At 35.1% G+C, this 25,370-nt stretch overlaps 1 protein-coding gene across 4 annotated transcripts in view; it reads left to right on the top strand.

Annotated features, from left to right (window-relative positions):
- LOC145688339 (DNA-directed RNA polymerase I subunit RPA1-like) overlaps positions 1–25,370 on the top strand; it is a 475,886-nt gene that overhangs the window by 60,280 nt on the left and 390,236 nt on the right. For all 4 annotated transcript variants that reach the window (XM_081762462.1, XM_081762461.1, XM_081762464.1 and 1 more), the window contains exons 8-12: positions 1,804–1,944; positions 9,468–9,608; positions 11,434–11,654; positions 16,503–16,629; positions 21,049–21,271. In XM_081762462.1, coding sequence (XP_081618588.1) covers positions 1,804–1,944; positions 9,468–9,608; positions 11,434–11,654; positions 16,503–16,629; positions 21,049–21,271 — 853 coding nt within the window. The remainder of the gene's footprint in view (positions 1–1,803; positions 1,945–9,467; positions 9,609–11,433; positions 11,655–16,502; positions 16,630–21,048; positions 21,272–25,370) is intronic.

The following is a 25,370-nucleotide window of genomic DNA, read 5'->3' on the forward strand; positions in this document are numbered from 1 at the left end:
ACTGGCAAACAAGACACCACCGCAATACATCCTAGCGGGAAACTCGTGAACTGTAAGCAGTTTGCATGTTATGAGCACTGTCCTGGAATTTATGGATACGCCTACGTATTTCATTCAATCAAAAATTTTCTCATACGCCTTGTATTTTGAGAACTATACATATTGTAGCCAAACCCCAAACTATCACTTAAGTCAGTATGATGTGCTTATTCTATAGAAAATACGAAAACTCGATTTAGGTGCCGTTCAAAAATTTTGTGGCCCCTGATCCAAACACTAATTATTGGCCAAGATCGCAATCTTTTGATCCATTTTTCGGATCGTTTCTAAAATACATGTTTAAAATTATCATCATCATCATTATAACAATGTTTTTTAATTGTTTACCTCAGGTTACGAGTTTCGTAGTCGTTAATAAGTTTTTTGCAATTGTCATGAATTCCTTGTTGAGAAGACGTAATGTGGTTACTGTGAAAGAGTACTAACATTAAGTAATTTGGAGTACATCTAGCAGAGTTTTTATTCTATAACAATGCCTTATTGTTGTACCCACAATGCATAAGAAACTGTCATCGAAATCGAAAGTATATAGTTGACTGCATGCAAGTTTTCCCATTGTACTTTCAATTTGGTCAGTTTTCGATTGTTAGTCCATCCCCTTAATTTTAAATTCAGTATTAAGTCAGGTTAAGTGATACTTTGTCAATGTGATACTTTTTTTTTTTTTTTTTGAATCATTTATGTCGGTATTGTTTGAGGGTCATCACTTTGTTTAGACTTTCTAATTCTGTTTAGTTCAGTAAGAATGATGATAATAGTTATTATTGTTTATTATTATTATTATTATTATTATTATTATTATTATTATTATTAGCAGCAGCAGCAGCAGCATCATTAGTGGTTCTTGTGGGAAGGTATATCGGAAAAATTTAAATTTTCTCGGTACAAGCTAAGAAGAGAAATTCATATCAAATCAGCCCATGATGGTTGTTGACAAAATTTATTTTTTAGTCTTCATACACAAAATTGTAGTATATGTAGAGAGTTGAAAGCAATCATTCATTCATTTTTTTAGATATTGAAATTTTTCTTTTGAGTGACCATTTTGTATAGACGCGTAAGTTTATTTTGCATTGTACAAAGGTTTGCGGTAAAACTGTAGCTCAGTTATTTCTGAAGATACTGATTTCAACAAAAATAATTTCAAAGAAAATAAAATGCACAATATTTTATGTCCCGTCCACATTTAAACCTATTACACTACTAATATCCTTTTTTAAATTGTTAAAAGTTAAAGCTCTTTAAAGATAATGGTGCTACAGCGTTCACCGTGAATCTTTGTAAAGTGCGAAATAGGCTTACTGACCTATACAAAATGATACCTCAAAGAAAATTCAAAATCTAAAAATGAACGAACGCTTTTTGAACTCTAGATATAGTACAACTTTGTGTAGGCGTATAAACACTTAAATGTAATTTTGTGAGACAAAATTACAATAGACTATAATTAATTTTGGATGCCCCGAACACAATTGAATGATTTGTGCATATTCTCTGTTGAATTTATTAATTCTTATATACAGCTGTATGAAACTATTCCTCTTAGCTCATAGTGATAAAATTATATATATCGATGTGATGTTCCTCAAGAGCCAGCACATAATAATAATCGATAGTAGTAGTAGCAGCAAGATAATGTAGATAAGAAATACTAATAAGCGAACTTTTTGTGTGTGTGTGTGTACGCCTAAATTGAAGGAAGATGCTAATATTTGAAATTATATACGTTTTAATTATTTTCAGGTAAATTATGTCGCAGGCCAACAAGTTGAACATGTACAGACTATAACATACAAACATGTTTTAGAGCATTCTCTAAACCTTCGTTACGTAATTACTGCTTGTCAAAATAATTCACTTGACGAGTTGCCTGAAAGAGGAAAGGTAAGATAATTAATAGGGTGATTTTTTAGATATAACCTTTATATAGAAAGCGTATATGTATACATTAATGGCACTTGGTATGTGCCTGATTGTTTGAAACAAACATTCTGAAAACACATAACAAATAAAACTTAACTTTCAAGACACAACGTGACATCTAGGGGAGATAGGAAAAGCAGAGAAGGGAGAAAGGAAAGTACTTGTTTGTATCTGTTATCAGTCATTTTGAGTGATGTGGTGGAAGAACTTCAGTCACTTTATTGTTGGCGAATGATTGCGAAGAAAAGGAAATACTGGATAACCGTAATCATAAAGAGGCTTTTGATGATTTCATATTATAGGCTACAGTGCGTACTAATGGGTTTTCTTAACATCATGAATCTCTCTGGAATGTTAAACCGAATAAGTTTTCGTTTCAGTGTAGGTATGCCCTTGAGAAAATCTAAGATGCGCGTTGACCATCCATTATACTTGAAAAAGTTTCGGAATTTGGATCATTCCTACAAGAAACTCAAGCTAACTATGTGTATAATTTATTTTTATTTAGTTCATTATTTAGAAGTAAAAAATATCTTGAGAAGAAGTACTTTCATGAATTCAAAACTTTGTATTCTGTATGGTAATGTAACCAGTGGTGCTATTCTAATTTTTTAACAACCGGTTCCCTCTCTCTCTCTCTCTTTCTCTCTCTCTATCTATTTATATATATATATATACACAGGGTGTTAATGAACTGTACCGATAAACTGTAAGAGGTGATTCCTCACATCAAAATAAGAGAGAAAGTTCATGTGGACCTCTTGGCGAAAAGTGCATAGTTTGAGAGCTAGGGCTGTTCAAAATCGCGAAGAAACGAAATTTCAATAGGCAATATTTCGTACTCCAAAAACTGTGGATGGTGCTTATTATCAGCGTAAAGGAAGCCACGCATATACAATCCAAAAGTGCATATTTCATCAATTGTCAATAGGTGTAGAGGGTATTCCGTACAGGGTGTAATTTTCAGACATGTTTTCAGTAAAGTTTTAAGATATACTCTGATTTCAAAAAGGGTACAAAGTAAACAGGAGGTAAACCTTGACAACAATGGACATCCAATGCTTCGAAGGGAAGTCGTAAGTGTTAGAAACCGGCGGCTCCATGTTTTTTGTTTGTTCGGAATAACGTGTGATAATATGCATTTCGTCACGGTATATTTCCCGTTTTCTTCACGTATAAGCGTGAAAGAAAATATCGCAGCATACGTTTTTCCCGAGTACGAGAGACCGTGCTGCTGACGATCCTTAACACTTCCGACATCGCGCCAAAGGATTCCATATTCACTTCTATCAAGGCTTATCGTTTGCCTACTTTAGACCGACCATAAAGTCAGAAAGTATCTAAAAATTTGGTTAATGGCATGTCTGGGAATTTCACCTTGCGGGAAATAATCTGTACACCCACTGAACATTAATGAAATATGCATTTTTGAATTGCGTATGCGTGACTTTCTTTACGCTGATAAAGACAACCATCCACAGTCTCTCCAATTCGAAATAGAGCCTCTTGAAATTTCGCTTTTTCGCGATTTTGGACAACTCTAGCTCTTGGAACTATGCACTTTTCGCCATAGGCCCATATGAACTTTTTCTCTTATTTTGATGTGAGGAATCACCTCTTAAATTTTGTCGGTATAGTTCATTAGCACCCTGTATATATATATATATATATATATATATATATATATATATATATATATATATATATATGTTTTTAAAAAATAAAGGTGCTGGTACGCTGGACCTCAGGTTTATAATGTTTAAAAAGTTGCATACCTTTCTGGTATTAATAATAATAATGAGCACAATATGTAGCACAATTGGCTCCCATTCCTCAGACTTGAACCTCTACACACTCAGACTTGAAACATCAAAGGAAAACAATGAAAACTTTGATTTTTCAATAAAACTACATATTTAGTATTTGATGTTTTTGTCAACCGTTTTTTAAGGCAGAAGAGCGAATATTCCGTTCACATTATAAGGTTCCGGTATGTAATACCGTTGCGTACCTCCAGAAAAAAACACTATTACGACGGATAGGTAATGAATAGATATAATTCCCCTTGTGGCATGTACCCACCTACACAGCATACTAATAGAAGGTGGTGTGACGAAATTATGTAGCAGTTCGTATATCTTAGAAACGAATTGTCCAAGATAAATGGTTTCCACAATGTATTGGAAAGATCTTCATTCAGCAATCGATCGACAATTGTTGATAATGGTCCGTATGTGTGTCAAATATGTATAAATAACCCCTACCACTTCAATCGTATGATTCAAGTTCTCATTCTTAATATCAGAGCACTTGAGACTAAGGAATAAACGCCTATAGCTTGTTCTTTGAGATCGTATGTTTAACCCCTTAAAATAAAATTTACCGTTCACTCCGCCCTCTATTAGTCTTCTGGTAGGTACAGAGCAAAGTAATGTTCTTCAAATAGGTTAACTATTTTTGGCTGTGAATTTTTTATTCTACAAGCTCTCCCTTCCAGTTGAAATTTGCAATACATACGCTTGGTATGCTAATAGAAATACAAAATATATAGAAATCTTATCTGCATAGTTTATTACCGTTTTCCGTAAAAGGGTTCTGCTAAATGAAGTTGGCACCGGGCATTTTGTTTTTGGTATAAATTGTTTATAAATCATGAACAAACGAAAAGTTTATGAAAACAATTGTGAACAAACGATCCATTTTTTTTATTATTATTATTTATTTCCAAAAATAGGTTCTGTCAGGTTCAGCCACACAATTTATTTGGCTTCTTTCTTTTACTCTTGGTTAGGTTATATCTATGTTTGTGTGTGTGTTTATGTCTGGGAATAACAAACGGTTCTGCAAACTCGAAATATTTTAAAAACCTGTACTAGAGAACCGGTGTGAACTTAGTAATCTTTAACATTAACTTTTGTTTTTTCAAATAACAAAATTTTTATTACCTTAGAATATATATGGTAATATATTCTAGTATATATATATATATATATATATATATATATATATATATATATATATATATATATATACACTAGAATATATTACCCGCTTCGCTGGGTTGAAATAAATAATTTAAATGCACACTGATATTGCTCATTTTGGATCATTTTAATGTATGTCATCCCTCCTCATCCCCCCAAGTGTCAGGGCCGAAAATGGACTTAAACAGCATCAGAAGTGTCACTGTTCATTTCGGCGACCGCAAGAACTATAGATTCAACAGTAGTATCTGTCATTTTTGATCATTTATATATAATTCCCCCGCCCCATGTTGAGGGCCATGGCATCGGAAGTGTCACCGTTCATCTCAGCGACCTCAAAAAATGTGGATTTAGCACTAATATCGGTTATTTTCGATGGTTTTTAAATATCTCTTCCTCCCCGTCCCCCAAGTTGTGGGTTTGAATTTGAATTTAAACGGGATCGAAAGCACCACTGTTCATCTAAGGGATCCAGAAAACTATAAATTGAACACAGATAGTGGCCATTTTCGATCATTTTTATATATCTCTTTCTTCCCCTCCTCCAAGTGGCGGGGCTGATTTTAGATTTAAACCGGATCGGAAATGTCACTTTCCATCTGAATGATCCCAAAAACTATGGATTAAACACTAATATTGGTTATTTTCGATCATTATATGTAGCTCCCCCTCCTCCTTGCTGCGAAACACGGCATCAGAATTGTCGCTGTTAATCTAAGCTACTCCTAAAATTATGGATTCGACACTAAAATTTGTCATTTTCGATCATTTTTAAATGTTTATCCCCCTCCCCTACGTTGTACCCTCCCCTTCCCCAACCTTGAAAATTTGATCGAGATTGGTTGTGTGGTACAAAAGTTATTAGGTTTTATTAGTTTTTATTTACACGTCCTCCTCCCCTAGATCTACCGTTAAAGTGAAATTGCAAATATGTTTTCAGATCCGAACCTCGTGTATCTTGAAAATTTGATTGAGATCGGTCGGATAGTTCAAGAGTTAAGTTACAAAAATAGTCACTTTCAGTCTTATATATATATATATATATATATATATATATATATATATATATATATATATATATATATATATATATATTCCCTCCCCCTCCCCTAGGTTGCACCGTAAAAGTGAGATGACGAAAACATTACAGACCCGGACCCTATTTATGTTAAAACTTAGATCAAGATCAGTAGGGTGGTTCAAGAGTTATTAAGTTTTATTCATTTTCATATATTTCTCCTTCTCCCCTGCCCCTCCCCTAAAATCTACTGTCAACATGAAATGATAAACTTTCCAGGTTTGAACTTCATATATGTTGAAAACTTGATTGAGATCGATCGGGTGGTTCAAGTGTTACCAATTCACAAATATAGTCACTTCTATTTTTATATTTATTGATTTTTATATATTTCCCCCTCCACTCTCTGTCTACGTTGCTCCGTCAAAATGAAATGATAAAAATCATCCCAGTCCCAAACCTCATATACATTGAAAATTTGATCAAGATCGGTCTGGTGGTTCAAGAGTTATTAAGTTTTATTTTTTTCTATGTCTCTCTCCTCCCCCTCCCCTAAGTTCTAATGTCAAAGTAAATAGCTAAAAACACTCCCAGGCCAAAACCGCATCTACGTTGGAAATTTGATCGAGATCGGTCGGGCGGTTCAAGAGATTAAGTGTCACAAACATAGTCACTTTCAATTTTATAATATAGACTAGCCTTTGGCTAGCTGGGGGCTCTGCCCCCAGTCCCCCGAGCCTGCTTCGCCTGCGGCCTCGCAGTTCTTATCTATCGGGCATTGCATCAACAGTGAATTTCGTGCTTGCTCTTAATATATTTCCTGAATCTACCCATCGCCCCCACACACTGTCTTTCCTCGTTTACGGCCTCGCACCCCTTCAACCCACAATTCTATCGTTTCTTTTCCTTTTTCACCTATCTAAAAGATAAGATTTTGTATCTCAAGAAAACGCCCATTTAAGTGGCATGGGAATTTCTTCACCACTTTTAGACCCCTTAAAAATTAAAAATATTAACTTTCGGCAATTTTCCTGTCTGTTAGTCCTGGAAGGCTACAATCATGCCAAATTTCATCATTCTAATCCTGACGGAAGTGCCTAAACATTTTGGTGTGTAGAAGACGTCCCATATAAATAACGTGGGAAAGTTTTTTCAGTTCCCCATAAAACCACTTCTCGGTTGGAAATTTTCATTTCTGATGTTTCACTTAGGTAACGCTAACGAAAACGTACAAGCATACCAAATTTCAAGTTTTTATTCCAATTCTAAGTATCTAAAACATGAGATGTCAAAAAAAAAAAAAAAAAAAAAAAAAAAAAAAAAAAAAAAAAAAAAAAGCTCATTTAAATAACACGGGGAAATTCCTCATCCTCTGTTTAGACCCCCTAGAAGTTAAAAATATTCACGTTGGCAATTTTCCTGTCGGTTTGTCCCGGAAAGCTACAATCATGCCAAATTTAATCATTGTAGCCCTACAGGAAGTGCTCAATAATTTGGGGGTGTAAAAGGTGTTCCACATAAATAACACGGGAAAGATTTTTCAGTTCTCCATAAAACCACTCTAAAGTTAGCATTTTTTTATTTTTACTGATTTACTTAGGTAATGCTAACGAAAACATACAAGCGTACCGAATTTCAAGTTTTTATTCCAATTCTAAGTACCTAAAACATGAGATTATATGTCCAAAAAAAGGCTCATTTAAATAACATGGGGAATTTTTTAATCCCTTCTTTAGACCCGCTAAAAATTAAAAATATTCACTTTTGGCAATTTTCCTGTGGATTAGTTCCGGAAAGCTACAACCATGCCAAACTTAATCATTGTAACCCTACAGGAAGTGCTCAATAATTTATGTCAGCTCATGTAGTTTTATATATAGTTAAGATTGTATAACTTATTTCAGTTTTGATTCACATATATAATTATAGGATAAATTGACACATACCACAGAACAAAATTTTTGCTACGCTATTGGACATAGCTGACGTGATATCTTACACATTTTTAGAACTTGTACAAAATTTGCATATACATCCGTATGAATAGGTTATAAAGATTGAGTGTCAACTTCATCAGTGGGCATCACTACATGAATTAACAAAAATGCACTTCTTCACGGGGTTGATAACCTTCTGTTCCCTCAAAGATAAAGTTAGCAGTCATGTAGATATTACAACGATAGATTCAGCGCACCATATTTATCACATGTTTCACCTGATAAACAAAAACTATTTTGCTGCAGGCAGTAAGTATAATCATTCTTATACCCATCAAGTTGACAGATACCTTACTACCTGATTGAACTCTTTTCTGCGCATATTAAGACATAACGAAATATCACATTGTATCTTCATTCTTTACTCTCCATCATACTTAAAGGCCTAAAATTTCATTTTGTGCTCACAAACTAACGCTACTTTCATCTATTGGAGATTAGGAGAAAAAAATTTTTTTCAGGAGTTGTCATTAAACTTAGTAACAGAAGATTGACAAAGAAAATAATTATCAAAATTTATTTCGTACTTCATCTTTTCTCTTTATTTTCGATAAGTATTTAATGGGCATACGAAATAAGTCACTAACCTTATCAAGTTACCAATAAAAGTATAGTATGTAGTACTCCCTAGTAAATACTCCTGACGTATGAATAGTTTAAAAACGTCATTCTTTCTTCTTTTCAAAATCGTTATCTGTATTGAAGATGGAACATGTACTTCAGTATCGCATCTTGGGTGGAAGTAATATTATTTTATTCTTTCAATGCATTGCTTCATATTTGCAAATGACATAACGTCATCATTCGTAGAATGATCCGTGTACAGGTGGAGATGATGGTAAAGGGAAGAAAAAGGGGGAAGGGTGATGCGAGTGCTCAGAGACGCAAGTAACGCTGCTTGTAATTGAACTGGCGACCCTGAGCAAGAAAGTTAAGTTGTTTAGTTCGAAGCCTCCGTGCCCGCCGACATACTACGATATGTTTTTCTAAATTTTGACATTATGTCACATTGCGGGAGTAAGTACTACTGTGTAATTGCAGATAGCTAAAAGTTGTCATTTGGTAGCAGGTCTGGAATTGACAGCACATAAGTCAACGTTTGTGATGAGAAATATAAACATAATGAAACAATACAATAATGATACTTTATATATATATATATTTGAGTAAATAAGTCAGTGGCTGACGTTTCCATTACCTCCTCTCCCCCATTTAGGCATACGGTATTGCCAGCAAACAAGGGCAAATTTAATGGGAAAAAAAAAGAAAAAAACTGATCAATTTTAGAAACGTGTGCAATCATTTTCTTGCCATGGTAGTTAAACCCGTTTACTTCTGTAATTTTGTGTAATATGCATTCGTTGGGGCTTGTAATACTGTTTGTAAAACTTATTTGGCGACATTTGAGTTAAATTGATAAACGTTTATGCTGACAGCTTCTCTATTTCTTTTTAGTTACAATTGATGTTGTATGTTTAATTGTAGGAGGTTATAGAACAGTTAGCAGGAGCAAATCTAAATGAGAAATTGCAGACCGCGTGGCTTAATTTACAGAGTGCTGTGGACAATTTACTGGATAAAGATATTAGTAATACAGCAGATAAGGCATGTCAAGGAATTAAACAGGTAAAGCAAAATAAGAAATAAAGTTATTTGATAAACTTTTATTTTACTTTGTTTTAAGGTGATGTTGAATACGTTATTTTGTAAAGGTATTATTAATTTTTCCTTTGTTGTGTATGCATGTGTTCATACGTACATTTGTATGGTCCACCTCCAGCACACAATACACCATGAATTGTCAACGGAATACACCGATGCAAGTCCTAAATAGTGGTGAGTGGAATTTGAAGCCATACTTTTTGCAGCACAGCCTCCAGTTCAGGTAGAGATGAAGGAGATGGAGATCAACCTCAAAACCTGTTTTACAAAAGAGCCTACATAGACTCGATGATATTCAGGTCTGGGGACTGGGCGGTGCAGGAAAGACGTTGAATCTCTTCAACGTGCTCTTGAAACTACTCTTAAACAGGGCTAGCAGTGTAAATGGGACATTATCATCATGGAATATGGCATGACTTTCTGAGAATAAAACTTACACAATAGTTCTCTATACACTGGTCCTGTGACCCGACCATGCAATGTGACAAAGGGCTGCCGAATACTATGATATAGCGCTACTATGACACAGACTATAATAACGCCCTCATCATGTTCGACCCAGTGGGCCGGAGACAGTTTATATTTTTTCGTGCATTTTAAATCTGTGCACACTTGTGTATGGTGCTATTTCAAACATAATATTTTTATGCTGAGTTGGCAACACTGCTTCACCTATGGCAACACTGTTTGTCGTTTTCTATAACGCATTTTGTTCTCATTATATTGTGCAACTTTTATTTTGATTGTTTAATGGTTTTCAAGGTGTGTACTTTAAACGTACATAATTCCATTATATAATTTTTTGGATATTCAAATTTTGAAGCTCCGTAACTCCTATCCTTCTGGTCCATAGTACCTTAAATTTTGCTCATGTTCATTTCTCATGATGTTCTATCAGATGTGCTATGCGGCAGTCAGATTTTAGCGACAACTTGTGGGACCCTCCCGTATCAGTTTATTAGCAGTTTGTTCTAAGGTATGATCATTGTTTGTTTTATTGAAATACGAGCATTAATATCGCTGATCACACAGCGGCACAGGTAAAAGCAAATCAAGTTGTTTTAGGAACTCACTGATTGATTATGTATGGAAACATTTAATATCGGTCACCCTTTGTTTTACAGAAACTAACTACAAAAATGGTAAATAACGTAAAATTGCCTAGAATTACAGAAACAAACACAATTTTGTTCCTACACAAAAAGTTTTACAAGTCACGAAATTTGATATATATGTATGTCTCATCCGTCGAAGTAAATAACACAAATTAAAAAAAAAAGAAAAACCTTTCATACCTTGACATTTTCTCTTTTCAAACCCAATGAAGGAAAGCGGGGAGGAAACAGCTAATTGCCTCAAAATATCAAAATAGTACTTGCAAAAAAAAAAAAAAAAAAAAAAAAAAAAAAAAAAAAAAAAAAAAAAAAAAAAAAAAAAAACGTAAATAGTAATATGTAAAAACATGACAGTGTGATACAAATTCTGTATTTGACTGATTTCATATTTTGGATCTTCTATTGCTGAAGTAAATATATATGTCACATAAGTAAATGCATGTTAAATCATACAACATGACCTATATTCCCATCATTAACCACCAACGCATTAAATTCATATTTTTGCAAGTTCATATCTCCAAACCATATCCGTTTTTGTTTTCGACCCATATTTTTCAAGTTTTTTACCTTCCTTAACTTTTCCTTAGAAATTGTGGTGATTCAATTCACAGTTTTGATTCATCCTGTATTGTAACATCTTCCATGTAAAAAGTTCGTTCGCTGTGTTTCAGCTAATTGAGAAGAAAGAAGGCCTTTTTAGAATGCATATGATGGGCAAGAGGGTAAATTTTGCAGCTCGTACCGTGATAACGCCTGATCCAAATCTGAACATTGATGAGATAGGAATTCCTGAAACTTTCGCTAAGAAGTTAACGTATCCTGTACCTCTTACACCGTGGAATGCCGAAGAGATGAGAAAGTACATTATTAACGGTGCTGATGTTCATCCTGGGTAAGATAGAAATTAAGATATATATATATATATATATATATATATATATATATGAAACAAATGTGATTAGTATGATTTTATTACATTTAAAGTGATGATTGTCTCAAACCATTTGACGTAATATTAATTTAAATAAATATCAAGTGTTCACGTTTTGCGTGTATAAATTTAAAACTTTTTTTTTTTTTTTTTTAAAATTCCCGTTAATGTTAATAATGTAGGCCGATCAAACTGCATCAGGGTAGAGCCGTGGATATGGTAGGTTTCAGATATCCTGCAAAGTTCCTACTAACATCAGTCGCAAACCACTTCCTTTCAATTATAAACCGCCGAAAATACGAAAAGGAAAGTTTTGAAACATCCTGGCTTGAAAACTATGGGACCTATTACAAGCAGTTCAAGGGATTAAGGGGAACTAGCATGCGCTCTTTTTAATGTTCATGTTTAGGAATCCTCCGGTATCAGGATAACGAGTGCTCAATTAGTATTTAAGAGTGCTTTCTCGTACCCTAACTTCCTTTATACAATCCGTTTCGCCAGTACCAGAAGATTGTAAAATACTGGTATTTAGATAGAGCACATACTATTTCCTGTATAATTCCTTGAACTCCTTGCAATAGGTCTCACAGTTTTCAAGCCAAGGCGTTTTAAAGTGTGATGATGTGCGTTTAAGGTGATTATTAATTCCGAAAAAAGACGTTTTTCAACCCGTGTTTATTAGAAATTTCTTTCATTTCATACACCCACAGAACATGTGCGCAATTGTTAGATCAGCCGATATATCTAGTTGTTCCTGTTTTGCCTATAGCTCTGCCGGCAATTTATATCGTTATCTCTATTTGACTTCAGATTTAGGCGAAATAGGAATTTCTCTTTGGCGTAATCTACCGGAAGTGGGATATTAAGTGTCGTAGGATTTTTTTTTAAATCCCATTTTCTACAATCAATAGTGCAGTAAATACCCAAATAACAGGGTTTTTAAAAATTTCTTCTGCAAAATTATTTATGTTCGCCATCTACATTCTGTGATGAGTCAACGCGAACCATGGTACATCTAATTGGCACAGCATGCTTCATTGAACTGTGGAAAATCCAATTTGGTTTCGATAAGTTGATCATCGGCGTCCTCTTCTGTTAACGTTTGTTGTGGAATTATTGACGACAGATTTATTGGCCCTTATTTCATTGAGGGCAGTATGGACGGTGAACGAAACTGACGCATTCTGGGAAACGAACTGCGAACCCTAAGTCTCGGAAAGCGACATAATATGTGGTTTTAACATGGTGTATATCATAAGTGGTTCCCATTTAATTTTTCAAAGCTGCCTTCTTCACACTCCAGGGATGCCTAATTTCAGTACAGGTAAGTATGAACCTTCTTTTCTGTACATTTTTTTCCCGTCTGATGCTTATTTCTTGACTATTCTTCAGTCTCATGTTTAAAAACTCATCCTGTATATTTGCAGAAGTGGACGAGAAATATGAGATTTTAATTTTACTCGTTTCGTGTCTGTGGTATTGTGTTGTCCCGTTCTTAATATAAAGTAATTTCTTTTACAAAAATAATTGAAGTAAAATCCAGTCAGTAAAGGTGTCCGTCTATTTTACAATATATAAATATATAGTGCGTTAATAAAGTTCTCCTTTAATTTTTCAACGAGAGAATGCCACCCATCAGAGGAATAGCACCAGTGCCCCACGCACATATTACTGGAACAAGTGTCAACATGCTACGACCTACAGTCGAGCAGTGGAGTTTAACAATACTACACTTTGTTCAGTAATCCTATCGTGTTCTCATCATGAATCAAGAGGGCTGCAATCAAGTTTCGTGTAAAATTGGGAAATTTAGCTACAGAATGGTTACGGGCGTTGAAGCATCTAGAACAAGCAGATTCGGGAAGTGGCATAGACGCCTTTGTGAGGGTAAAGAAACTTCGAAGGACGATGAGAGAATAGGAAAACAAAGACCAACCGAAGTGCGTATGCAGAAATCACGAGTTAAGTTACCTTGTATGTAGAGGTCATGAAGCTACTTCTCCAGCGAATGACCCGTATTCGAGCTATGGTTAATCAGCTCCTACAGTCAATCTCTTCTCCATGATAGTGCCTTCTTATACAAGTTTTTGGCGAAAAAAATAAAGAGGCCACTGTCATCGACCAACGGCCGTACTCCTACATTTGGCTCCAGCTTATTACTTCCTATTCTTCAAGTTGGAACTCCGCCTTAAGGGCGGCATTTTTGAGGACGTGTAGACCATCAAAACAGCAAGCTCCTTTGTGGTTAAACGGTTAGCGTACGCCCTTTGGCGTGGGAGATCCTGGTTCGATTCCTGGCGGGAGCTCATGTAGTTCGGATTCCACGTTAATCAGTAGGTTCCATCTCATATAGCCTCGCTGCTGAAAGGGACGTTAAACTCAAATTCAACTAAATCAACTCAAGCCATAGAACAGCTGTGGCAAGGGTGGTGAAGGGCGTCCAAGTAAATGAGCTCTTCAAGATCTTTCAGTTACTGTCCAGTTTTACATCGAGAGAGTACTGATTACTTAGAAAGCTGAAGGGATATCACCTTCTTGCAGATAATATCTTTGCTTTATGAAATTAATCGAGGAACATAATTGTTGCACTGTGTACATATATAAATAAAAGAATAAGTACCAAGATTGCTTCGATGGTAGTTTACAATTTTTAGGACAAATAATATAAAGTACCATGTTATACTATTTTTCTCCTCTCAAATTGTCATCAAGTACTCTATGAATGCAACTTCAGAAGCTCTCATGAGTGTTCTCATCTAATTGTTCGTTTTGACATAGCAGTAACTTGTTTTAGTACTAGATCCTTTGTGCTCATGTCCCTCCTAAACACACATTATTCCTTTACGAAGCCCTCATTGTTCTTCGTGTACTTTTCTGCCCAATTTTCGAACCATAATGCTTCACATATAAGGCTAAAGATTCTGTGGTCGTCACATTTTTCTGGGTGTAATTACATAGCTTATAATATTACTCTTGTATTGAAAAATTCATTTGGCCGTCCTATCTTTTCATATATTTCATTACAAAATCGTAGAAAGTATTTCTTCCTCTTTCCATATTCTTAATAAACTCATTCAATACATTATTGTGGAAAAGTTAAATCCTGCTGAGAGAGTTTAAAATGCGGTGTTGGTATTCAATATTCTAGCCAAACATTGAGTAACTAGCTTTTTTTTTTTTTTTTTTTTTTTTGTTTCAATTTCATTAAATTATTGCATGTTGTGATCACTAATAAGTAAAATTAGGTAACAATTTTTTCAAGAGTTACGTCATAATAATGCTGCAAAAAATGACAATTTGGACTTTGAATGAGCTTCGCTTTCATCATTCAACTCTCTTTGGAGTAGATAGGGGAGGGTGGAATCCGATAGTAAGTATACTATGTTATGAGAAAAAAAAAAAAAAAAGAAAGAAATTACAACGAATCCTTTTTGTTGTATCTGTAGACATTGTACTGAATTTTTGGCTCAAATGATCCAATATATTTCAGGCAAAAAGTTTTTAGTAGGCCTTATATCTCGAGAACTACATATAGTGTAGCCAAACCAAAACTATCAGTTAACTCAGTATGATGTGCTTATTCCGTAAAAAATACAAAAACTCGATTTAGGGGCCGTTCAAAATTTTTGTGGCCCTTGACCCCCCCAATATATATATATATATATATATTTCATTCAACCAACAATTTTCTTGTACGCCTCATATATCGAGAACTACATATAATGTACCCAAACCCGAACTATCACTTAACCCAGTATGATGTGCTTATGCCTTAAAAAAAGAAAATACGAAAACTCGATTTAGGGGCCGTTCAGAAATTTTGTGGCCCCTGATCCAAAAAAAAAAAAAAATCCAATATATTTCATTCAATAAAAATTTTCTTTTGCTCCTTATATCTGGAGAAACTTAACTCGCAAGGAACGGACATGAACGTGTCATTCGGACATCCGAATCAAACCTAGTCCATTCGATAAATATAACAAAGATATGTTGATGCACAAAAAAATTAGGAGCCATAGACAACGGAGTAAGTCCCTGGGGCCCATTAACCCTGTTAGTATAAAGATAATCGTAGACTCGCAGTGAAATAGCTATTTCATCAACACTGTTCATTGGAAAGTTGTGGTTTATAGTTCATTCTCTTCAGCATGAAACAAGCTTTCCAGAGGTGGTATGTATTGGAGCCCATAACGTACATGAACAGGAAAAATTAAGAGAATGTCGGGAAAATTCCCTCCAGACATTCCTCTCATGAACTTTGGCTCGCTCTGGAGTGGCCCCGGGTAAAAGCACACAATCCAAATGTATCTCGAAAAATGCTATAGGGGATAAGAAATGAATGTACCAAGTGTTGTATTGATAGACGGTATAGATATGAGGGAAAATCTTGTATACCAATATTCCCTGGCTCTGTAGGATGGGCAACTGGAGGGAGCCTAGGGGCAAAGGTGATCGAAGTGTGTTGCTGAGTACATCATGTCCTGTGTATGCGAAATGACAATTTCACCTCCATCGTCGCTAGATACTTCGGCCTCTCCCGAATAAGAGACACTGTTTACATATTCAAGTTTTCCGTTTACACAGGAAATTAATGCAGTAACCGTTAGGAAAATGAGGAACCACCTTTAGTTTATTTTAAAGAGACTAACTTATTGTTTTTTTTTTTTTTCTTTCTTTAACGCGTAATATGTGTACAATTTTGAGTAGTAAACCAGTTCTGCATATGATTGTGCATGTACATCACTGCATAACTGCATACATAAATACATTAAGAAGTTCAATAATTTAATTTGTATGGTTTTGTTACAGTGCAGTTGCAGTTGAAACTGAACATGGACGTTTGATCAAACTTAATGTTGCTAGTAAACAGAAACGAAAATACATAGCTCACAAACTAAAGAATTCATTGAAGAAGTGCTCCAAAGGATTTCACATCGTAAGTGGAGTTTTCCTGTTGTACGTAGTATTTAATATTTGAAAATTTATGCATGCGACACTGGTAATTTGATTGCAGCTTAATAACAAGTTAACCGCGAAATCAATTTATGCTTTCTGTAAGTATTGAAACAAGTATTCCTTTACAGTTTATTATGTTCTTTTATTATTAGATTCCTTGTATACAAAGTGTACGTCACTCTACCCTTTGCACATAAAGCTACATAACCTATATATTCGCAGATTGAAATCTTTGACTGAAGTGAGGGTTAACACCTTTTTTTCCTGACCTCTTAACTTGTTCGTTTTCATAACACAATTAAGCATGTATGTTGAAGAATTTGAGTGAAATTGTATGAATCTATATAGAATATAGTAAGTTTTTAAACTTACCTGAAACATCAGAATCTACCAAATGTTATCTGGTAGTGAGCATCTTACAGTAGTGTTCATTGTTAATGTAAATCGCAACTGTGCCTTTAGAATGCTGCCAGTGTAATAACCTAAAGACCAACTATAGATGATTGTATATTAAATCCGTAACAATGTAGGAAAGAGAAAGGTGAGTACTGTTAAGGTTTACGTTAGTAAAGTTTTAGTTTCAACGTAAGCTCCAATCTTGCAAATTAAACTCAACTCAACTTAAACTTCCAGTTACAATTCAACGAGGAACTAGTAATGATTTTAAGAAATAACCTTACAATTTTTAGGTATAGTCAGGGTTGGCTAAGAGCTTGTAAAGAGTGATATAATAGATCACTAGGAAAACGCAATGTATATTTCCTTTTGCATGATACAGTAGTTAATAAAAGAAAAGTTACTTTGCAAAATCTTAGTATACACTTCCCAAATTTTCAAGATTGTCACGTCGATTTGTCATCAGAGCATAGGAACAAATTGAAAGTGTTTGTGACTCTTAATCTCTTGAACCACCCGACCGATCTCGATCAATTTTTCAACATAGATGACGTTCGAGCCTGGAAAGTTTTTTTAATATTTTCACTTTGACGTTAGGACCTAGGGGAGGGTGAGGGGAAGGGGAGATTAATATATAAAAATAAATAGAACTTCACTCTTGAACCACCCAACCGATCTCGATCAAATTTTCAACATACATGACATTCGGGCCTGGGATAATTTTTATCATACCGTGTCCCTCAACATGGGGCGGGGGGAGGAATATATAAAAATCACCGAAAATGACCAATATCAAAGAGCACTTTAGTAATAGTAAAAACAAAATATATTACTATTTTTCCTTAATTTAACCCAGCGAAATCGGGGTGCGTCTTAGATTTGAGGACGTCTTAAATTCGAGTAATTATCGAGAAATTTCTAATTAAAGATATTATTAACGTGTTATTAAAACTACTTTGCTAGCCATAAATATTTTTAATTTTGTATCATTCGATCATTCAGACAACAATAGTGTCCTGCGCTTGCGCAGGATATGCGGGTTTGCTAGTTATTGTTAAGTGGATTTCACTAGCACCATCATTGTGGTCATTCGGAGAACTAAAAAGGCGGAGGATGAAACAATGCTGCAAAAGGGTTAGGAGCGGTTTAACATACACTTACAGTTAACATGCAAAATGGGGAATATGTATTTTTGTATTCTTTCTGAACTAAGAAGGGAGATTGTATGGAGAATTTTTAAGATACATACATGAACATTTTGGTCGAAGTTGATCTGTGATATCTGTCTGTTCGGGCACTAATTACGTGAAAATTTAGGTAGTAGAGGAGTGACGTTGACAATTCGTATAGTTCGATGGGTTCATGCGTTCTCGTTGCAAAATGCAAATATTTAGATATAATTTCTCCAGTCACTTGAGATTCATCCCATAATTTCAAACTTGTGCGAAATAATAATAATAATAATAATAATAATAATAATAATAATAATAATAATAATAATAATAATAATAATAATAATAATGGGTTCCGAAAGGGCAGCTGAGATTGACATCTTTTACTGTATTTGATTGCTGTGTAGTTAGATAAACTGCTTCTACTGAGTTCGATTCTCTGTTACTTATAAACTTTTCCTTTCTTTATTTCCATTCAATACTTGTCGGGAGCTCCTTTAATTTAGTTCACTGTTTCAACGTGTTCAGCACCTAGCTGCATAACTGCTCTCAGATATGTAATAATTTTCTAAAACAAATTGGATTTATGGACATGATCATCACGGTGTATAGAATATAGTCTGGACTTTTTTCTCTATTATATATTTCATAACACATTCGAGATACTTCATTCTCCAAGTTCTTTACTGAATAAGTAGATACATTATCTACCACCTTGGTTTGTCAGGTAATGATCGAAATAGTGAAATGAAGAAAGTGGAGAGAAACGGAAGAATTTCGAGAAAACCGACTCACACATTGTTTGTCCATCACAAAGTCCATTTGGTTCGAGCTGGAATCGAATCAGGAACCCTACGCACCGTAGGTGAGCGTTCTGCTACTAAGCAATTGCGGCCCAATCCTTTTCATTCTTAACATCTAGAGGCTGTCAACATACAATTCCTGTATATATATATATTTTTTGCATCTACTTTAAACTTAATTTGTACACCATCTTTCCACTTTTATTTTTGACTTCCATATTTGTTCTATCTTTCTTATTACTTAGTCTCCTTGATTTGTCTTCCCGTTGTTTATTTATACTTTCATTCTCTAATTCGTCTCTCTCTTCACATTTATGTCTATGATATGCTTATCTGTGTTTCATTTTCCTTCTCTAATTCGTTTTTGAACTAACTTTAAAATCCAATATTGCTCATTCTCGATTCTATATATTTTGGTCTTTGAGTTCTAACGCAATTCTTCGTAATGGAAAAATACAACCAAATAAGTGTAAAAGCTACAGGTGGAGTAAATGAAGAGTTTCTTTTACAGGATTTTGTCATATTAAAAATATTTTTCTCCTTATTTTCATGTTTCATCAAAGAACTCTCAAGTTGTGCCCATCTACCATTCAAATACATATGTCCAAATTTCTAACGTATGGTCTTGTTTAAAAACTCTGGCCACCCAACTCGCTTTCAAAAGCCCGGTACTCTTACTTACAGTTGTTATTAAATCAGACGTACGTGGAATTTCTTCTGCCGATTGAGGTCTCCATTTAGTGTCAAAGTATTAGAACTTCCTGTATATGGCTGCCAGAATATCGCCTATTAATGCAAGGTAGTAACCAAGATATCTTGAACGAGACTGTGCAACGCCTCTCTTATCTATTGTGTGAAAATTATTCTCGATCTTTTATCAATTTTTAACACCTACGATATCATGATCAAAGTATTCCATTTTATATCACTTTTATACTGTCCAAGAATAACTAACTTATACACAGCACTACTTTGCAATAGATCTGCAAAATGACGTTAAAATTTGTGCAATGCTGTTTTTGAGATTGTACGTCCTGGTTTGCGAGCTACATTTTTACTACATTTATTGCAGAAACACTGAAGTTTGGGTTATAGGATAGTTTCGGCCTCTGGTGCTTTTTCTTCTTTCTCTCTCTCTCTCTCTCTCTTTTTGTTTTTTTGGTACTAGTTTTATGTGTAATATTAGTTGATCAAATTGCCATAATTCTCTCATTATAACCGTTTATTGAACCTAACCTAAAGTGTAGATATTTCGTCGTCACCTCGCAAGTTATGAGCTCGATGGAAGAACTTCTTTCAGACTTTCGTATTCACCCACAAAAGAGCTCCTTTTGACTAATTATTTGGAGTTTTTTTTTCCACTTCTATTGTTACGTGTACAGTGGGTGCTGTATTTATATGTATCGCCACGATATCTTTTTCTCTAACTTAAACTTACTAGGCCTATTACTTTATTAACAAACTCTGCTTTCTTTGTTTTCTTTAGTCGTGTTCAGAGCGACTATCTCTTCCTACCTGTATTCATTCCTCCTTATTATCATCATCTGATCTAACCTCACATTTCAAATGTCTAGCTTTTTGGGGTCTTGGTCTGTTTTCTTCAGCACAACAGTAATCCATGTGACTGTGGGGTGTAGACTCATTTCTGTTCCCTGACTCTAAAGGAAGTATGACATAGGTTGCACAGATGATATTTTTACACGTTATGATCACATTTTGATTTTTCTTCGAATTCCTGAAAAATGTTAAAAATAGAGAGAAATTTAGTTAAAATGCTGTAGTTTATCCTTTTTATTACACAATCTCTCTTCGTTGAAAAATTTACCTAGTTTCATGTTACAAAGGTTTACATCAATTTTGAAAATTGAAGTATTATCTTTTCCGCCTTCAAGTTTCTTTACTACAAACTAATTTGCTAATTTAGAAGTTTAGTTTTATTCTGTGATTTGAGAATACAATATCGTAAGATGTACATTATGAAAATGAATTTAGCAATATATGTGTAATTTATTTGTTTATTTACTACAGGTGTATAGACATCTGATGAATGGTGACATTTTGCTGTTGAATCGGCAGCCAACTCTACATAAGCCAAGTATTATGGCACATAAAGCTAGAGTATTGCCAGGTGAAAAGACTATCCGTTTGCATTATGCAAACTGCAAAGCATACAATGCAGATTTTGATGGAGATGAAATGAATGCTCACTTTCCACAAAACGAGGTAGCAAGAAGTGAAGGATACAATATAGGTCAGTGTCAATTAATCAATTAAATAAGTGAAAGATTGTATATTCCGCATAATTTTCATAGAGATACCTGTAATTGAATAACTCTTATATTTTGGTATTGCATGCATGTTTTGATTGTTTTATTTTAACATTGATTGCATTCACTGCATTTATCCAAACACACTGACTGCATTCATCATCAGAATTCTGCTAATTTAGAGAATCTATATTATACCAGTTGAGACGCTCCAAAAGGATTGCCACAACGAACTTAAAAAGAATGAAGAGATGGAGCGGGAAAGATAACTGTGATTGTTCGTAGATGTAAAAGTAAATCTTTTTATCTGCACCTTCTTCTCTTTCTCGGAAAAAGTTAGTAAAATATCATCTCTCTATGACTTACAATTCTCGAGATATGTCTACTTAAATATCTAGAAATTCGAACATTTTTGGCCAATATCTGGGGAACTATGGCCAGTTGACCAGTAGACAGTTAATCAGCGGCTACCACTTACTATTTGGTACCAAAATATGCACTATCATCTTAGGTATTGATCAATATGAATATCATTTCTCTACAACTTATGGTTCCCGAGCTATGGCTCCTTATATATCTAGAAATTGGCCATTTTGGGCTAATATAACGGGAACGGTAAGTCATAGAGAGATTATTTTCGTATTAATCAATACCTAACTGTATGGTAAACATTGTGATACCGATAATATTTATAATTGGTGGCCACTGGCCAACTGGTCATCACCCAAATCAGTGGTCAGTTGGACAGTGGCCACTGGTTACTATTTGCTACCAAAATATTTATCACCCTCTTAGGTATTGATCAACATCAATATCATTTCTCTACAACGTACGGTTCCCGAGCTATGGCTCCTTAAATATCTAGAAATTAGCCATTTTTGGGCCAATATCACGGGAATGGTAAGTCATAGAGAAATATATTAGTGTTAATCAATACCTAAGGAGATGGCAAAAATTTTGGTAACGATAATAACTTGTGACCACTGGCCAAACCAGTGTCCAGTTGGACAGTGGCCACCCGTTACTATTTGGTACCAAAATATTTACCATCGGTTTAAATATTAATCAACACCAATATGATCTCTCTATGACTTACGGTTCCCGAGATATGGCTCTTTAACTCTCTGAAAATCGGCAATGTTTTGGCCAATATCTCGGGGACGATGAGAGTGACGCGAAAAATTTAACCACTTTCTCTGGTAGTTTTTGATGCTCTATCGAATGCAGAGTTCAAAGTTGAAAAGATCGCAAATAACAAGACAGACGGACATACAGACAAACACACAGACATCGAGAATTCAGTAACGAACTTAAGTTCGTTGAAAATTGAAAGAGACTATGTTTGTGACTCTTAATCTCGTGAACCTCCCGATCGATCTCGATCAAATTTTCAACGTAGATGCGGTTCTAGCCTTGGAGTGTTTTTAGCTATTTACCTTGACGGTACAACTTAGAGTTGGGGGAGGAGGGAAACATAGAAAAGAAATAAAACTTAATAACTCTTGAACCATCCGACCGATCTTAATCAAATTTTCAATGTAACGAGGATCGGGACTGGCATGATTTTTATCATTTCACTTTGACGGAGCAACGTAGGGGAGGGGGTGGAGGGGAGATATATAAAAATCAATCAATATAAAAATAAAAGTGACTATGTTCGTGAATTAATAACTTTTGAACCACCAGATCGATCCCAATCAAATATTCAACATACATGAAGTTCAAACCTGAGAGGTTTTTTATCATTTCATTTTGACAGTATATCTTAGGGGAGGGTGAGGGGAGAAGGGTAAATAAATGAAAATGAATAAAGCTTAATAACTCTTGAACCACCCTCGATGGAGTTTAAACTCACCAGGGAAGGGTCCGAATGGGGAACTTGAGTTCTCGAGCGGCATGTATGAGATATGAAAGAAGGTGTAAAATCATATACATATGCAAATTTATAGCGGCTGAGGGCAACATGGAAAAGCAGGAGAGCCGGAAGAAATATGGCCGACCGTAGGGTACAGCAACACAGAAAGCTAAGGAATCACTCGTTCCGCGCGTGAATGGCCACAGAAATGAAGCTAAATGTTTAGTAGTAGATGTATAAGATCTGCTATATGTAATGAACATAATGGCCGCCATATTGAAAGTGGCCATCTTGAACTTGGATTCACAGTATAAAAGATAAAGTGGGTCATGTGGCATATGAAATAGCACTGAAATTTTACCAGGAATACATTGGTGTTAACCATTCTGTAGTAACTATTGTAAGTTGAGAAGTAACATGCAAGAAGGACACATATAAACTCTGTGATAGACTCACTAGTATGACGCAAAAGCTAGAGCTTGGAGAACTCTGGTTTTTATACAGACCAAAGGAAAAAAATGAAATGAAATCTCTAAGCCATCCCACGGTTATGCCGGTGAGGCTAAAGGAGACGGTGATGATGAGAATTGAGTGAAATGGTGGAATGAAGAAAGTGAGAGGAAACGGAAGAACCCCGAGAAAACCCACGAGCACAGTGTTTGTCCACCACAAAGTCCACAAGGCGCGAACACACCAAAGGAAAAGTGTGTTTACATGGAGAATAGTTGCGAGTAAGGGAAAGATTGTCATTGACGACAGAGAAAGAAGAGACCACAGGTGAGTCCATGCCACCTGCTGTGTGTCCTGTTTGCAGACAGAAAGTAGCGAGAAAGCTCATTAGCTAATATCTGCGTTATCAGTGAAGTAGTCAAGTAAGATAGAGTGGTTGGTAGCAAGGTTAATATGCCCTTGGTCAGTGAGCCACTGTTGAGGAAGTGAAAGAAAGAAAAAAAAAAAGAGAAGGTATATTCTAATTTATCATTTGTAAATGTTATTTCTTCTTGTGGGCATGAATATGAATCCTGTACAGAAAATCAGAAATGTAGTTTTTAATGAATATTGATACAGTGGTCGAAGAATATCAAATGTTAGAGATAAATGATAGCGTGTCAGGTGAAAACATCTCTTCTGATTTCATCACATTCTTATATATACTCTTAAGATCAACTGTCTTTCATAGATTGGTATGTACCTTTATCAGTATACTTGATGATATATATTATAATTTCTTTTCTTTGAGAAGGACCACGTCATAATTGTACCTGTAATCCCTAGCCTTCCTTTGTGTCGGGTGTTTTAACGTGACGACAACTATCCATCTTTAACACTGAAATATTACAAAATCTTTGCATGTGCAAATCCTATTTGTAATTTTTTTTCTAGATGTGCATCCTGTGCCAAAATTATTCCGACGTTTGTTCAAATATCCCCTCACGATTTTCTTTCATGTTACTTCTCAACTCATAATAAAGTTACTACAAAATGGTTAATACCAATGAATTCGTGGTAAAATTTTAGTGCTATTTCATATGCCACATGAACCACTTTACATTGTGAATCCGAATTCAAGATGGCCACTCAATATGGCCACTCATGATGTTAATTACAGGTATAGCAGATCTTATCATGCATCTACTACTAAATATTTGACCTTAATTTCTGTGGCCATTCACGCGTAGGATGAGAGATTCCTTAACTTTCTCTGTTGCAGGGCCCTATAATCGGCCATATTTCTTCCGGCTCTCCTGCTTTTCCATGTTGCCCTCAGCCGCTATAAATTTGCATATGTACATAGTTTCACAGCCTCTTTCATATCTGATACATGTCGTCCGGCAACTTGAGTGCCCCATTCGGACCCTTCCCTGGTCAGGGTTTTAGAGCTTTCTGTTTCTGATGGGAGCTCTCTTGTGGCCGTATGGTTGGTGTATGCTCCTCTGTCGCGGGAGATTCGGGTTCAATTCCCGATGGAAGTTCAAGTGATTCGGATCCCGCATCAAACTGTAGATTCATGTCTCATGAAGTTTCACTGCTGAAAGGGACACTAAACTCAAGTCCATTCATTCATCCGTTATTGGTGAACAAAGGGAGCAATTTCTTCATTTTTTTTTTCTCTATAGGATGAGTGGATATTAATTCTCAAGTGAAAGTTGTTTATAATTCTTTTAATACTTAACTAATTTTCATGAAACAAATATAATTTAGTTCCTTACAGTGGTAGAATTGTCATG

This window comes from Thermobia domestica, chromosome 6 (assembly GCF_964235325.1).
Source record: "Thermobia domestica chromosome 6, izTheDome1.hap1.1, whole genome shotgun sequence".
In the NCBI taxonomy this organism is placed as follows: domain Eukaryota; kingdom Metazoa; phylum Arthropoda; class Insecta; order Zygentoma; family Lepismatidae; genus Thermobia; species Thermobia domestica.